This window comes from Mauremys mutica, chromosome 1, assembly GCF_020497125.1.
Source record: "Mauremys mutica isolate MM-2020 ecotype Southern chromosome 1, ASM2049712v1, whole genome shotgun sequence".
Taxonomy (NCBI): domain Eukaryota; kingdom Metazoa; phylum Chordata; order Testudines; family Geoemydidae; genus Mauremys; species Mauremys mutica.
Window position 1 is genome coordinate 254,141,079 of NC_059072.1, and position 17,922 is coordinate 254,159,000.

The window sequence follows — 17,922 nt, forward strand, 5'->3', positions numbered from 1 at the left end:
GCAGAAAGGAATGACAGACCAAAACAATCCTTATGACTGATTTTTTTTTAGGATAAGTTATAATATCTATTATCTATTATGATTTCCATATGTATTACAAATTAGGCACTCTAGTTAAATATACATTTCTTTGTTTTAAGGTTTTAGTAAGTAAGTGACAGGATCTTGTATTGTATTTATGTTAAGGAGATCAGAGGAATGTTGAGGGCCTGAAGCCCCAATGTGAATTGTTTTAGTTATAAGATTTAGCAAGGCTTGATTTACAATGTATTCTGATGAATATAAAATACTGCTGTCTGTATACCTTTGAAGGTTTTTGTAAGAGATTGATTGTGTGAATGAGGAACGTATGCATCAGGAAAAGATAAGGTGTGGAGGCCATTGTTATAGCCAAATGGTCAAGGAAGAAGTAGTGAAGCCATAATGAAGGAAGGGCAGATTGACAACCCTGAGATGAAGGCTGGCACCCCTAAGGACAATTGATTAAATCTAAACCAGGACAGGATGACCCTCTCGGAGGTGTATTGGAATGTTTACACCAATTAAGTAGTAACCGGTCAGAAACCGACACAGCAAAATCCATAGACTTCAACAAAGAAAAAAGACTAAGAACAGGGTGCTCTGCCATGGGGCTTTGGGTTCGTCTTCCCACACTCCAGGAGCATCGGATCGCAACCAACAGAGCCCGGCTCCCTTCTGCGACCAATCTGGCTGGCCACTAGATTGATCCAGACTCTAAACTGGTAACTATAAACATCAACTGGCAGGACTGTGTGTAAGAGAGAGACCGAAAAGCATATGCTAACTGTTGTATTTTCAATAAAAGTGGCGTATTTGCTTTCTCCTCTATAAAAGATCCCGTGTGCTTTGTATGAAAAAACAACAAGGATACAAATAAAGCATATGCAAAGCAAATTCATATATTTCTTATAAAGTGTTAACTTGATAAACCAAACTACAATTAAAAAAACACAACAGTATTCCTTTAATTAAAAAACTACATTAATACAGATGAGAAATCTATGGAACCTTAATGTATATGGGCCTTCTGAAATAGATAATCATTCCAGGACTGTACTTTTCAAAGAGTTCTATATGCTAATGACAAGGAAAACAACTGGACATGCTAATTAAAACACATCAATCATGCTGACCCCAAGAATTGGGATCCATTCCCAAAGATATTAACAGCAACAGAGGGGACGATAATTATTTCAATAACTCTCTTATCTTCAAATAAAAACAGTTGATGTGTTAACAGCATTACTTTTGTTCTGCTCAATCAATGTAATGTCAATACTTCAACTGCATTGTCCAAACAGTTAAGATGTATTGAAAGGTATGTGAGATCATACCAATTTAGGACACAAGCCTCCCAGGATGAGAAAAATATTGCTGAAAATGCAGAGATCGTGTCAACTCAGCCAGGACATATAGGTAAGCAAGGAACAGTATCAAAATAGATGGAAAGAGTAAGAGTATTTTAATACATACTGTTTCTTTCATCTGTATTTGGTTGATCTTTATTCTAAACAATTTATGCTTGAAGTCACCATTAAAGATGAATTTGTCTCCATCTTCTACATCCTTGCCTTTTGGATTTTTAATCAATACTCGTGCTTTCCCACAGGCCAAAGACTGCAAGGTTCTTCGCAATTCACTGTCCTCTGTAAACAGGTTAAAAATACAATAAAAAGCTGACTAGAACTTTGAAATTTGAAATATTAAATTGTTAATTTATGTATACAATTTAGAACATTCCTCCTTTTCTGAAGTATATTGCTAATAATTTCTTCTAACTCATTCCTAAATATGCAATGTAATTCATAACTTTAAAGGCCCAATCCTGCAGATCTTATATGTAAGAAATAACAGTATTTCAACATTGTACAAGACATGAACAAAGACGTGGCCCCAGCCTCAAGGAGTTTACAATCCCAAAAAAACCCCAAAGATCAGACAAGAATGTACTTGGAGACTTTTTTTTTTTTTTTAATCTCTTAAAAGTAAATTGTGTTACCCTGTGCTTCATCAGTGGGTACTGTGATATGAGTATGTTCTAAGGTGAATATTATGTTAAAAGAAAAAGTGGACATCTGTTCATGCTACCAGGAAGACATTTATGCACTAAAAACAATACAATATGGAAGTACTAGAAACCAAGGAATGACATAATGAATCTTAATACGTAAAGCACAAAGTCAAAAGCAACTTTGGCGTTAGGCAAAACAAACATATTAATACACTAAACATTAAACTTTGTGAAGACTTTTGTGAAAGCCCTGAAAATTTCAAAGTGAATGTGCATTTTGTTGTTCTCTGCCTAATCTCTTGAATACCATTACCGGAAATATAAAAACCACAATAAAATGTGTTAGGATAGCACTGTGTGTAGACCTGTGAACTGAAATAGCAAAGATTTCGCAAGCTAGTGCTGAAGTGCATTGGAAGAGTTAAGTAAAATGCTAACATTATTAGGTCTAAAATTAGCCCTATTAGTTAGAGAATAGTTTAGCTTTCACATTCCTGCAACACCACCATTAAGAAAACCCTTTTCATTCCTTCTTTTGATGTAAGGGAGTGGATGTACAATTATTTACAAAGATATTAAATTTACAAAAATATTAGATTGCAATAATTAAACAATAAGCACTTATATGCTTTATATTTTTGAAACACTATATTTGAAGCACTATAAAGAATGGTTACTCTCCATTAACTGTGGTTCTTCAAGATGTATTGTCCACATGTAATTCCACTTCTGGTGTGCATGCATCCCAGGCACAGAAAACGGGATTGTTTTTGAATAGCAGTGTCTGCTGAGGCCACAGATGTATCCTGTACACTCTGGGTATGTCTACACAGCAATTTAAGCCCAGGTCTGAAACCAGGCTCAAGCCAAACACCCATTGTATCCATACTGCAAATGTGCTAACCTAGGGCTCAGACCCAAGGTCCCAGGACCCTGCCAGGATGGAGGGTCCAAGCCTGTGTTAAGCTGGGACCTAGGGGCAAGCCCTATTGGTTTCCTGTGGGTATGTGGCCCCAGCTTGACTTAGGTCCCAAAAGTCCTCCAGATATATCCCAGAGTTCCTGGCAGCAGAGGAGCAGCACTGCAGGCAGCCAGCAGCACTGCAGGCAGCCAGCGCAATGGCCCTTGCTCCTGGGTCCCTCTACCTGCGCTGTGTGGCAGGGACGGCCAGGCAGCGTGCACTGTGAGGGCGGTGAGTGGGAGCCAACCCCAAAACTTTCCTGCAGCCTCTTGGGGATCTTTTATCCCTGTTTCACAGGGTGCGGCAGGAGCAGAGATAGGGGATCCTCAGGGGCTACTGGAGCATACTGCACCCCAAGCCCTGGGCATGCACCTCATGACTCTGCAGCCGGCAGCAGCCAGGCTGTGTCTGTGTGTTTTCCTCTGATAACTTCATTTTATGTCAGACTTCAAAACAAACAGACTTCCTACTTTAAAAAATTAAGAATGGCAAAGTTGTATTTTAATAGTTTGACAGTCCTGGAGAGACTGATGTTCTAATTATCCTCAGAACAGATGCACATGGGCATTTTCCTGCCATATGACTCAGCTTAGAGCTGGTGAGCCCAATTTTCAGATTAGATAGTTCAGCAGAAAGCCTTCTCAAACTGCAGTTGTTCTACTGAGACAGCCACCAAAGGAGCTACTTATGCCGTTTATGAACTGGTGCTCCTTATGGGCACCCGAGTCCCGTTAATAGCACCACCGCAGTTAGGAAACAGGGTGGGCAAGAGAGTTTGTCCACAGTGCTACACTGAAGGGCTACAGTGTCCACACTGGTGGTGGGGGTGCTAGGCATAGGGTTACTGGGATAGGGTTACTTTGACTCAGATTTGTGCACTACAGCGTGGACTTCAGAGTCCTAGGTTTGAGCACGGGTCAGAAAATTCTTAATCTAGGGTTAAAATGCAGTGTAGATGCTAAAGCCCAGGGTTCCCTGACACGTCAGCTGACTTGAGTCCCACTAACTTTAGGCTTACATTGCTGTCTAGACATAGCCTCTCTGGTGCTGCATAGAAGAGAATGTAAAGGGGGAGTGGCTGCAACCACTCTTCACCAAAACAGAATCCAGCTGATACAGCATGCGAGTCATGGCGTACATATGGACAACATACCTTGAAGAACCAGTTACTATAGCGTAAGTAACGACTCTACTCTTCTTCAAGTGATGTCCATATGTCTACTTCTGGTGACTCACAAGCAGTGATATCATGTTCTGAAAGTGGGTGATCACAGTCTACTGAAAGAATGTCTAAGACAGTTCTGTCAAAGTGTGTGTAAGACCTGGAGTTCTATACCAAGAAGTAGTGCTGGGCAAAGGTGTGGACAAAATTCCAGGTAACTGCTGCAAATCTCAGATATTGGGATGCCTATTAGAGAAGCAGCAGAGGCTGCTGGAGCTCTGATGGAATAGCTCCTATCTGCACAGGTGAGTCCAAACACACACACAGAGCAAGACAGTCTGAGTTTCATTTAGATAGTCTTTAGGTGGATATAGGCTGACTTTTCATCCCCTCAGCAAAGGCCAGAAACAGTCTAGGCAAGCTCCCGAATGGTCTTGTTCTGTCCAAATGAGAGAATCCCAACAACATCTAAAGTGAAATTTAACTTTCCCCAGATTAGCACAAGGCAGGTGGATCATCTGATTCAGGTGAAAATCTGAGACAAGTTTAGGAAAGAACTTTGAGTGAGGTCCTAATGTCACGTTGCCCTTATGGAATACTGTATAAAAGGGTCCTGCTTTGAGGGCTTGGATCTGTCCTATTTTTCTGGATGAGGTTTTAGCCACTAAGAAGGTGGTCTTCACAGACAGGTAGTATAAAGAGCAGGTAAATAAAAGTTTCAGGGGGAGGCCTCATTAACCCTGATAATACCACAATGAGGTTCCAGAGGGACAGGGTCTCTCAGACTGGAAGAAAGACATGAAGCTCTTGAGGAACCTAGCAACTGTTGTGAAGACAGATCTTCAATAGGAGGATGAGCAGAAAATGCCATCATATGGACTTCCACAGAAGTAATGCAGAGTCCCAAATGCATTAGAGCCAGCAAGTAATAGTTTCTGCTGGGTTTTCTAGTGGGAGTAGGTGCTTCTGCATTGCCCAAAAAAGAACCTCTTCAATTTAGCTGAATAAGTTACTCAAATGGAATCATTTCTGCTACAAACCAAAACATTCTGGACTTCCATGGAGCAGATTCTGTCTGTGGCTGTTAGCCAGCCAGCATCAGGCTGCAAGGTGCAGTGATGCTGGGTTTGAGTGTAGGATCTGGCCCTCAGTTTGTATGATTACATCTGGCTGAACCACAAGTGTGATTGGGGGCTGTGTTGACAGGCTCATCAGCTCAGACTACCAGAGCTGTCTGGACCATGCTGGCGTTGTCATTATCATCCTTTTTGAGCTCTCGCAGGATCCTCTGTATCAATGGAATGAGTGGGTAAATATGAGTCCCAAAATCCAGGGAATGCAGAAGGCCAGACCCTCCTCTAGAGCAAAATATTTGGCATTTTTTGTTCTAATCTATGGAAACCAGGTCTATCCTTGGGCATCCTCATTTGTAGATGTAGCTGTCTTGCAGAAATGTGTTCTTGATTGAATGCTTATGTTTGTGTATCATGTGCAGAACTCATCTGCAAGGATGTTCTGCAAACATGAAAGATGTAGGGCCAAAAGGTGTTACTTGGAGGCTGATACACCAGTCTCAGAGATGGATTGCTTCCTGTCGGAGAGGTAATGAGAGTGTCCCTCCCTGCCTACCAGCGTAGTACATTGCTGTAGTATTGTCCTTCAGTACTTGGATTGTGGTTCCTCAGAATACGGTGGGTAGGAATGCCCGACAGACTTGGCTAACAGCTCTTAGCTCTAGGATATTATGTGGAGATTTACTTCTTGTGGGGGACAGATCATAGTCCCTGCATCTTAAAATGGTCCAGATGAGCTCCCCTTCCAAGAGTGGATGTATCTAGTCACCAGCTGTTTAGTGGATAGAGGCAGTAAGAATGGCACTCTGCTGTGCACATGTACAGGATCCTTCCACCAATCTAACAAAGAGAGGGCTTCTTGAGAGACCATGATTGTCATATCTATGAGGTGTCTGCTGGGTAGATAAACAGGTCATAACCATGCCTGCATGGGGGATAAGTGAAGTCTGGCAAACTGCATTATTTAGTGCAGGAGGCCATTTGTCCCATGAGCCTGAGAAATGTCCTGACTGATGTCTTTGGATAACTCTCAAGTTGCTCAGTAAGGTTGAGAATGGTGTCCAGAGCCTCTGTCTCCCAGAAGTGGGATTGGGTGACAGGGGATGGATCACTTGATGATTACTGGTCTGTTCATTCTCTTTGAAGCATCTGGCATTGGCCACTGTCGGAAGACAGGATACTAGGCTAGATGGACCTTTGGTCTCACCTAGTATGGCCGTTCATTTGTGAGGAACCTGTCCGGTGATGGGCAGGATTTGCCACTGGGGAGTCCAATAAAGCTCCTGTGAATTCTATGCTTTGAGTAGAGGTGTACGTGGCCTTTTCTCTGTTGACTCTGAAACCCAGAGTAGCGAAGAGTTCCAAATGGATGGAGTTGATCACTTGTTGAGGTGACTGCCCCAAATCAACCAGTTAAAGTACGGGTAGACTTACACCTCTTGTCTCCTTAGGTGAGCTGCCAGTGCTAGGTTCTTGGTGAATATGCTGGAACTGTGTGTAGACCGGAGGGAAGCACTCTATATTGAAGGTAACCTGGAATGTGAGGTATTTCCTGTGGGCTGGATGAATTGCAATATGGAAACAGTCATCCTAAATGAAGGAGTCATAAACCAGTCTTGAGGATCTAAGTAGGAATTATAAAAACTAGTGTTCCCATCCTGAACCTGAAACAATGGATGCATTTGTTGAGGTCCAGAATGGAACACCATCCCCCTTTCTTCTTTGGGATTAAGAAGTAATGTGAATGAACCCCCCTGGCCTGGAATCCCACACACACATTTCCCATTACTATGAGTTGCAGAAGAGAGTCTTCTTCCCTCCTTAGCAGTATTGTAAGAGGGGTCCCTGAAACTGGATGGAGTACCCTTTGTTCATGATTTCCAGGACCCATTGAGCCAAGGTTACCTGTTTCAGGCTTCCTTGAAAAAAACAACAGATTGTTCCCAAATGACGGGAGAGGAAAATATTCTACAGTGCTATGCAACTCTCAACTGTACCATCAAGCTGCTGATAGGAAGCTGAAAAAGTGTGTGTTGGGGATAGTAATAGGAAGAAGATTGTTTTCGGTTGGGGTAATTCTGTGGCCTGTATTGCTTTGTCCTGGGAGCCGGAGCTTAGAACCCCCAAAAATATAAGGTGGCCCTTGCATCCTTTAAAGTTTGAAGATCTTTTGTGTGGATATTGAAAAGGTCACAGCCTTTGAAGAGCAGGTCCTAATGGTTGTTTAGAAATTCTTTGGAATATTGGACGACTGCAACCAAGAGGCTCTATGCATAGTACAGTAACTCCTCACTTAACACTGTAGTTATGTTCCTGAAAAATGCGACTAAGCAAAACGATGTTAAGCGAATCCAATTTCCCCATAAGAATTAATGTAAATGAGGGGGTTAGGTTCCAGGGAAATTTTTTTCACTAGACAAAAGACTACACACACACACACACACACGAGTATAAGTTTTAAACAATTTAATACTGGTACACAGTGATGATGATTGTGAAGCTTGGTTGAGATGGAGGAGTCAGAGGGTGGGATATTTCCCAGGGAATGCCTTACTGCTAAATGATGAACTAGCAATTGGCTGAGCCCTCAAGGGTTAACTCTCACACTTTGCAAGGCAGCAGGAATGGAGGGAGGGGAGACAGCATTGCAGACAGAGACACACACCCTGTGTGTGAGAGAGAGATGCGCATTTCCCCTTTAAGTACAGTGACTCTACCCTTAAGTTCCCTGCTTTGTTAAGTAGATCAGCTTGCTGAGACCCTGGCTGCTGCCAGCAAGCTTCCTGTCCTGAACCCTGTTGTGTGTGTCCCCTGCTCTATGGAAGACGGGGTAAGCGGGGTGCAGGAGCCAGGGGAGGGGGACACCCTGACAGCCCTCGTCTTCCTCCCCTCCCCCCCTCACAGCAAGCAGGAGTCTCGGGGAGCAGCTCCAAGGCAGAGGGCAGGAGCAGCACATGGCAGTGGGGGGAGGGACAGCTCAACTGCCGGCAAACTGATAGCCTGCTGGGCAGCTGCTGCCCAGGGAACTTAGGGGAGCGGGGAACTGATAGGGGGGCTGCCGGTCCACCCTGGTTCCAAGCCCCCACTAGTTAGCTGCAACGGGCTGCTCTTCCTGCCACCAGTGGACAAAGCAGGTGGCTGCCAAACGACATTAGAAGGGAACATTGCACAACTTTAAACGAGCATGTTCCCTAATTGATCAACAACGTAACAACGTTAACCGGGATGACTTTAAGTGAGGAGTTACTGTAATTGCTGTGTCTGAGGCATCAAAGGCAACTTACTACCACTTACCCTTCTACCACAGCAGCTTTGAGTTCCTCCCTGTGATCCTGTGAGACTTCTGAACTTTGACACTTGGTCCCAATTCAGTAAGTTCTATTTAGCTAGGAATGCTTGGTAGCTCAAGATGGGCATTTGTAAGCTAGCCTGAGGAACAGGCCTTGCTGCCAAAGAATTCAAGTTTCTTCAGGTCCTTGTGCCATGGTGTCATTTTGGGTGGTCCCTGGTGTTTGGACCTCCCATGGATGGCTGCAACCACCAAGGATCCAGATGTGGAGGTCATTATTGAAGTAACCAAATTCCTTTAAGGGGACTTGGTAGCACCTATCTGCCTTATTTGAAGTGGGTTCCACTGAAGCTGGGGTCTATCATAGGTCTCTTGCTGGTTCCAACAAGGCTTCATTTATTGGCATCGCCAATCTATCAGAGCCCAAGGAACACTGGATGCAGAAGTTAGTGAGACCTTTCCGGCATTCTCTCTACTGCAATTTCCAGGGTAACTGCCATTTGTTGGAGAAGCTCCTAGAAGATCAGATAGTTTGTTTCAGCATTGCCAGACGTAAGGGGGGCAGCAGCATCAAGCGAAGATGACAATATCACTGTTGAGATAGGCTGGACATCTGTCTCACATAGACTATCCTGCTCTATGTCCTGGTACTGATGTTGAGATGTATAGTGGACCAGCTGACCTTCCTGAGATGGATTAAGAGGGGACACAGACCTGGCTTTGGAGGCAGGGGAACCAATGAAGTCTTTTACTGGGTGGCATCCCCAAACAGGCTCAGCATGGCCATTATTGCTTAAACTAGGGGTATGGAGAGAAGGAAGATACCACAATGGGTTCAGGGCCCAAGGGTATCCTGTGCAGAAATTGAGATGGTGGATCCAGATGGCACCAGAGCTAGGAGTTTCCTAGTAGTTGTCTGCAATGGTGACTCCAGCGGATTGGCTACTGTCAAGTCAATCAATACTGCAAATCTCATTAGGACTGCGAGCTTGTCCTCCAGATCAGCTGGTAGTGTGGTGGGTGCTATGAATGATGGTATGGAGCACTCTAGTGCCAAGGCAAGGTGTTTGGATGTCAGTGACGGGTGTATCAATGCTGGGTGTTTTGTGGTCAATCGATCAGTATTGGTAAAGTCAGAAACAGGCTCCAAAAGCAGTGCTGAGGTCATCTGGTGACAAAATGGTGCAGAGACATTAGCAGTATTTAATCTGAGCCTTGAACTGCCCCCTGGTGTGGATTTACTCAGTGCTGATGAGGGAAATCTGTCTCTCCAATGAAACCAGTATTCTTTCCTCCCTCTTGCCTCATAAGATTGAACTGAGGCTGGGTTAGAAGCTCTCTCTAGGCAACAAGTGAGCCCTGAAGTTCAAGGTAGACCCGAGACTTACTGGAGCACTCACAGAGACTGGTCTAGTTTGGCTGTCTTCTTCTCAGGCTCAGATAATGCCCTTACGCATCTCTCCAAGATGGAAAGTTTTGGCAGGATTCCCTTTCTTTGTGTGTTCTCTTTGAAAAAGAGAAACATATCAAGCATTTATCTTGTGTCTATACTTCATAGAGGCAGAAGCAGCACATGGAGTGTCCAGGATTGATAGGAATAGCTACCACACAAGAGGGATAGGATTTGAATCCTGGGGATTTCAACTGCACCATATCCAGGGGATCTCGCACTGGGAATATCTCAGAAGCTGAAGAGCTTGTCTTCTCATTTTTTCTTCCTTTTTAAAAAAAATTATGCCAACAGACTTAACTATAAGCTGAAGTATACTAAGGAACACTAGCTAAAAACTAGAGAAAACAAGTGCAGTGTGCAGAGATGCGGACAGCGTAGAGGATCCATCTTGCTGCCCTGGGTAGTAAAAAGTAACTGGAAGGGGGTTGCAGCTGCTCTGCCCTTTATGCCCTCAGCTATGGAGTGCCAGAGGGCATGTGGGCTACAGGCACAGTCTCAACAGGCATTGGTATTAAAAAAAAAAAATTGATCTTGTGCCCTGGGTGCTCATGCGCACCAGAAGCGGAATACACATGGATAATCATGCAAGGACATTATTAATTCAAACCCCCCTCTCCAAACCAAAACTAATGCAATTGTTCTAAAAAGGTCATTTTAAAGTATGATACTTGAAACTACAATAGAACCTTAATAATCTGCACACAAAAAAATGGAGTCTCTCTCTACTTCTCAAAGAATTAAAAAAGCTGTAGTGAGGTCTTGTTAGTAAGAATGCATCAGTTTTACAAAATATACTACAGATCATTTACTAATACATTTATGAAGTATCAATGTTATCTAAGTAGTAGAAGTATGTTTTGCTCATCTTTTTAGTATTTACATACTCGCTGATTCACAAAAGTATCTTAATAGCCAGTGCAAGTTACTGAAATGAGCAACATTCTGCTGTACTTAAAATTAGACTTTTATATCCAAAGTCATATTTAGAAGCTATTCAAATGAAAGAAAATAATGGATGCATGAAGTAAGTTTTCATACCTACACCAGTAGCCATTTTAATTTCTTCAAAAATAAATTCATCTCCTTCATTAAACATAAGCAGCACTAATGTCTGGAAGAGTGACACATGAAACTCTTTCTTTCCCTACAAAGGGAACAAAAAAACCCCACAAGTAACTGTAAATGATTTCTAGAGTTGTGTACAACATTCAGAGTATCAACTGTATTCTATAGAGTGCCAAACTTCAAAAACAACTGATAAATAATTTATAGATTATACAATTTGTCAAGAAATAGCTTCTAGATGAAGAGAAATGTGTATTTAAAAAGGATTCTGCTGCCTGATTATGTATCCTAGAATGTGGTGCCAAGGAACTGTAACAATAGCAAGACAAATTACAAAAAAACACCTCCCCGCAAAAAAAAAACCAACAAAAAAAACCCCAACCAACCAATCCTGGACATTATATTGGTAGTGTACTGCACCAACAGGTTACCTGCATAGCCCAATATTCACCTAACAGCATTTTCTTCTAGGTACACACAATGGGTGAAATCCTGACTTCAATGAAATCAATAGCAAAACTCTCATTGACTTAAATGAGGCCAGAATTTCACCCAATGTGTTGTTTAATAGAGATAAGCAAACTAACATGAAAGATATCAGTGTCAGATAAAACTTGACAGAACATGAACAAATTCTCTAATTCATGCAATTCTGCAGCAACAGCGTTAACAGAAGTGTGGCGTTTGTAAAATTAGGCAATGGGAAGGAGATTAATAATTCAAGATCTCCATGCACAAACATTTTAAGTCTGTTTTCAGTTACAAACTTGTCAGTCATCTTAACTTCACATGATCCCATGGCTCTAAAGTTTGCATTTATAACTAGTCATCATTAACATCAGAGTACAATGAGGTTATGTTACTGATGAAGATATCTCATGACATAGTACAAAAGCTATGTTAAGAAACATTTCAGTTATTTAAAACTTTAATAATTCAAAAGCATTTAAATTTAACCATATTCATTAAATTATACCACTGATACCTTTTTAGCATGGCTTTGTAATAGCTAAAGCTAATACTCAATCACTAGTTCCTTCAAAATACTATTACAAATATTTCCACCCCAATCTTTTAGTTTCCTGCCTGCTACAGGCTTCTCTTCATCAATGAATGAGACTTCTTACTGACCCACAACAGTGACTGCTGAAAGATGTTTTAACATGTTTAACTAAGATACCACATTCTAAATAAATGGCAAAGAAAACAAACACTTTTATAAATAGTTAATATAGACAATTGTTAGATTCTAGTCTTCTCTGCAAAAAAAATTGTTTTATTAATGTACTGCTTAAAAAGGCAAGAGATGCCAAATACGTTATTTTATTTAAAAGCAGATGATTAAGCATTAAATAAGCAAACATACTTCCTTAAATTCTGCTTTCAAGACAGCATGCCCTAAAGTGGTCTGCCATTGAAGCTTTCGACCACTGTGTTTTCCAAGATAAAAGGTCTTAAATACCTCTTGAAGCTTAACCATCTGTAAACAAAGAAGAAAAAGGGGGGGGGGGGAAGTTAACCTATCTTATACCAATGTAATCGATCAGACTGATTTTCACAGTAATGTGTTAGGCTCATCTTAATATTTAAAATCAAAGTTTACACAAAAGTTAAGTTCAAGGGCCAAATCTGCCCTCATTTACATTGGTGCCAGGTTAAACAGAGCAAAAATTGATGCCAAACATTCAAATAATATAATTTTCCTGAAACAAAATAAATTTTAGTTAAGATAAAACCAAATTCCCATTAAAAGAATAAGAACATATACCAAAGTGGAGTTTTCATCCTAGGCCTACTATCATCTGTTCCCCACATGCAACGAAGTCAGAGGAAGAGGAGGAGAGAAGGTTCTGAAAAGCCCCACTCCCATTTTGCACTCTGCTCCCAAGTCCTCATAGACTTTAAGGCCAGAAGGATCATAGTGATCATCTAGTCCAGGGATGGGCAAACTATGGCCCGCGGGCCAAATCCGTCCCGCCAACCGTTTTAAGCCAGTCCTCGAGCTCCCGTTGGGGAGCAGGGTCTGGCATTTGCCCCGCTCCACCACTCCAGCCGGGAAGCGGGGTCGGGGGCCGCACCACGCTGCTTCCAGAAGTGTAAGCATAGCTCCACTCCGACTCCTACGTTTAGGGGCAGCCAGGGGCCTCCACTCCACACGCTGCCCCCGCAGCTCCCATTGGCCGGGAACTGCAGCCAATGGGAGCTGCAGGGGCGGCGCTTGTGGACGGAGTGGTGCGCAGAACTGCCTGGCTGCAGTTCCGTGCAGGAGCCGGAGTGGGGACATGACCGCTGCTTCCGGGAGCTGCTTAAGGTAAGCGCTGCCGGGAGCCTGCACCCCTGAGTCTCTCCCCACGCCCCAACCCTGATCCCCCTCCCGCCCTCCAAACCCCTCGATCCCAGCCTGAAGCACCCTCCTGCACCCCAAACTCTCATCCCCAACTGCTTCCCAGAGTCTGCATCCCCAGCCAGAGCCTGCACCCCAACCCCCTGCCCGGATCGCCCTCCGAACCCCTCGGTCCCAGCCTGGAGCATCCTCCTGCACCCCAAATTCTTCATCCCCAGCCCCACCCGAGAGCCTGCACCCCCAGCTGGAGCCCTCACCCCACCCGCACCCTACTCCCCCACCTCAGCCTGGAGCCCCCTCCCGCACCCTGAACTCCTCATTTCTGGCCCAACCTCCAAGCCCACACCCCCAGCCAGAGCCCTCACCCCCTCCTGTACCCCAACCCCAATTTCGTGAGCATTCATGGCCCACCAAATAATTTCCATACCCAGATGTGGCCCTCAGGCTAAAAAATTTGCCCACCCCGATCTAGTCTGAGTTCCTGCACATTGCAGGCCACAGAACCTCAACTGGTGGGATTTGAAAGACCTACCAGTTTCTCCACGTGGAAGATGGGTTATATCTGGTAAAACAGGCATGTATATAAGCTGTTTATTGTTTTCAAAATGTTTTTTTCATAATATTTTTCCTAAATATTTTATGTTCTGAAGGCTGGCTGGTTAACCATTTTGTGAATTTTCAACCACTTCCTTTCCCCCACCCACCTTTGAAATGTGAGAAGTTTTGACCTATTCTAGTTTACTCCTGGGGGAATTTTGCATCACTGCATGTGCGCAGAATTATTTGCTTCCCTGCAGAAAAATGACTTTCTGACAGGGAAGCTGCAAAAATAATCATGCGCTGCTCCCCAGCAGCGTGGGTGTGTTGTTTCGGGCATCTGGAGCAGCTGGGGGGAGCGGGGGAAAGGGCGGCGCAGAAAGGGGCTGGGGATGGCCCGGACAGTGGCTCTTACTCTGTGCAAGGTTCAGCAGCTAGTCCCAGCTGGGCAGGACAGGACTTCCTCTTCCCCTAGAGCTGGGTCAGACCCACCCCCAGCAAACTCTCCGGCTGCAGGAAACTCCGCAACCCCCCACTCTTCTTTCTCAGCCATAGCGAGGAGGGATCACTGTACAGGGAGCTGCTCCCCCATCCACCTGACTCCCATGCATCTGGACCCACCTCATGCCCAGATTGCCCCTTGAAGCCTCACCCCCTGCACCCAGAACCCCCTAAACCTGAACCCACATCCCACCAAGCCTCACCCTCTGCATCTGGACCCCACTCTTGAACCCAGACCAATCCCCGCATTCAAACCCCCACCCCAACAGGCCTCACCTGCACTTGGACCACCCGACTAGCCCCCCGCACCCAGACCCCCACCCCAGTGAGCACCACCAAGACAGCACCTGGATCCCCCTCTGCAGAGCCCTGTATATCCAGACCCCCCTGCTGATCCCCAACCACCTTCATCTGGACCCCATTGCATGGTCCCATTGCCTCTGCACCCAGAACCGCCCCAATGAGCCCCTATTCATTCAGATCCCCCCCAGCAAGCCGCCCATGCCCAGATTGCCCCACAAAGAACCCTATCTCTCCACACTAAGCCCTTCCACACTTGGGATCCTGCTGGGCTGAACCTGCCAGCCTACATCGAGTATTCTTGGCATGGAGGAGCAGGGCCCCAGGGTATTTCTGGGACAGGCCTGGCCCTTGTGCTGTGTCAGGGTCGGGTGCAGCCTCACCACTGAGTCCAGGTCCTGAGGGAGGGAGGGGCTTCAGGGTGATCTCCCACCTCTGTGCAGTCTGTGACCTGTGCTCCCCACTGCCATGCTGGACCCTCCACATTTATTGACAAAATTTGTAGCATTTTAAAATATTGTGTGCAGAATTTTTAATTTTTTGGCGCAGAATTCCCTCAGGAATACTAGTCTAGTTATACGTAATTGAAAACCGTTATAATTGGATGTGTAGGGCAACCTAAATATTGAGATTCCTAGCCCTCCGCCATGATAGACTGCAAATTCTTGTTCTAAAAGACTCACCTCTGGAGTTAAGTGGACTTCCACAGGTGTATAGGTTGGCCAATATCCCATAGTAAGTATATTTACCGTCAGGTCTATATTGCCTGGATCACTTTGGTTCTGCATATACTAAAATAAAATAAAATTAAAAAACTCAAACCTGTTAAAAATCCTGCTAACACAATAAATTAAAAATAAACTTGGAAAAGTAAATCAATATATGGCTTTATTAATATCTGGAATACTGATTTTTTTGTTTTAAACAGTGAATTAATTTTGGCACAATGAATTAATTCCGGCAAGTCATTAAAACACCCAAAGAGCTGACTATAAACCAAAGTTGAATTTATAAAGCATTTCTCATTGGAACACTGTGCAATATAAAAATCTGTGATAATTCCTACAGCAAACATAGGCACTCTTAATTTTTTAAAATACTGATTCCAGTTGGAAATTATGGACAGTATCAGGAAGTTTTCTAGAGGTGATGTCCACAGCTGGAAAATGCTCTAACTCCCACTGTCTGAAAGTCATGCAAAGGCACACTACTACATACGTAGGCAATTCAGAACATAGTGAATGGTTGGGAACAAAACAGACAATATGATTATCTATGAGATCTGTTCTTCTAAAGGACTTCAAAGTCAAAAGAATTTTAAAGAATCCATACAAAAACATTTGAGGGATGTTAAGATGATAAACGATAGTACATTTTGAAAGAAATGCAGTCTAGACAGCACTTGGGCTGGGCATCCAGAGAACATAACAGCAACAATCCAGTCTGTATGGCACAAGAACATTCATCACTAGATGTAGGTCATTCATACTAAACTAGTCACAACCTGGCAATAATTCTCACATGATAAAATGGAGTCTTAAAATCAATTTTAGAGATGGGTCTAATAATAAATTTAGTAGCAATACTACGTTCAGGCTTTATTATTAAGTGTCAAAACAAAATCAAATGAAAATGTAGGGTCAAATAACGTCCCAGCAGATACGCTGAACTATAAACAATCTGTGGAAAATCTGTTTTGTCACTGTTTAATTCAATACAATTATGTGGCATCATCTTAGCTAGTGTAAATATACCATGCATAAGTGAAGTTAAATTTACCTGCTTAAACTGAATCATGACATCTTTTGAAAGTTCCATATCCTTGAACATTCCCTCCAGTTTACTGGTGAAAGCAGCACCACATTCTGTCACATAAATTAAAGCAAAGTTTCCATGATTACAACAAACATAAAACAAGTAATAAAGGCTTAAGCTTAATGTTGGGCTAGTGTGACGGTCCCTGGGATGCAAATCCAGATAAGCTGAGGCTCCTGCCTTTTCTGCTTCTTACTCATCTTTACAATTTCCTTTGTTCTATTTCCCTTACAATTGTTCGCAGCCTTTTCACTTGAAAATCACTTCAAACTATTTTACAAGTGCTTGAAGTGTAAACCTTAGTTAAAATAGCAAGCTGTGTGCAAATCCTGCATAACTATACCACTGTGACAGGGTTCAGGTGCAAACCCAGACCAGTGAGGGGTTGTATCACCACTTGCTCTGCAAACCTGGGTGCCTCACAATGCTTTGATGCTGTAGTTCCCAACCAGGGACACTCACAGTCAGCCTATCAGCATGCAGGTCACACCCTGAGTGTCTGTGTGCTAAGACAGCCCTAACTCAGCCCCTCTGACTCCAGCAGCCCATTTATAGCCCCATTCTGACTTCCACCAGCTTTGGTTATGACACTTTCAGGGTGACCACAACACACTACCAGTCCCAAATTTTCCCCAGACCATGTGCTCTGTAATGTCCAGCCCTCTTCTGGATAGATCAGAGAAATTATAAGGTTAGTCTGTTCTCTAAAGTCCCAAAAGCACAGTACAGCTTAATGTCACAGATTTCCAAAAGAACTCCATTCCCATTTAGGCACCTAAATAAAACTTCCACATTTCCTCGAGTACATAGCAATCAGCAGTTCCTACTCTGAACAGTGGGAGCCGTAGAGTGCTCAGATCTTTTGAAAATCTGGCCCAGTCACTTAAACATAAATATAAATAAAGGTTCAGGTTTAAAACCTAAAGGAAGTAAAAAATTCAACATTTGCAGCTGCTCACCATGTTTAAGCTTTGACAGCATTGACTTCTCAGCATCTACTGATGCACTTTTTCCAACCAGCAGTCTTTTGGCCAAATCTTTCTTATAAAATGCCTCAAACACATCTTTACCTGTATGGAGAGAAAACAACAAAAAATCCTGAGAAATCAAACATTACACCTTTACTACTTATCTTCAATTATACAGAAGTGTCCTTTCTCTTGACTTGCTGAAAAGTGGAAAACAGTTACATATCTATACAGCAGCGGTCTGATGACAAAGATGCTGTTTTGGACATGGGCACTTGATCTTTCCCGAACTAGCCAACTGCCCAGGTAAGAAAATATCTGAACACCTACGCAGTGCAGATGGGCTACCACCACCATCATGCACTTGGCAATGATTCTTGGGGTCGAAGATAACCCGAAGGGAAGCGCCGTGTAAAGGTAGT

General features: G+C 43.4%; 1 protein-coding gene across 1 annotated transcript in view; it reads right to left on the reverse strand.

The window, feature by feature from the left end:
• The window catches only part of CUL4A (cullin 4A), a 75,725-nt gene that overhangs the window by 5,712 nt on the left and 52,091 nt on the right, over window positions 1-17,922 (reverse strand). The window contains exons 13-18 of the mRNA XM_045007429.1: window positions 17,492-17,602; window positions 16,497-16,582; window positions 15,401-15,508; window positions 12,402-12,515; window positions 11,009-11,114; window positions 1,495-1,667 (exon numbers count right to left, since the gene is read on the reverse strand). Coding sequence (XP_044863364.1) covers window positions 1,495-1,667; window positions 11,009-11,114; window positions 12,402-12,515; window positions 15,401-15,508; window positions 16,497-16,582; window positions 17,492-17,602 — 698 coding nt within the window. The remainder of the gene's footprint in view (window positions 1-1,494; window positions 1,668-11,008; window positions 11,115-12,401; window positions 12,516-15,400; window positions 15,509-16,496; window positions 16,583-17,491; window positions 17,603-17,922) is intronic.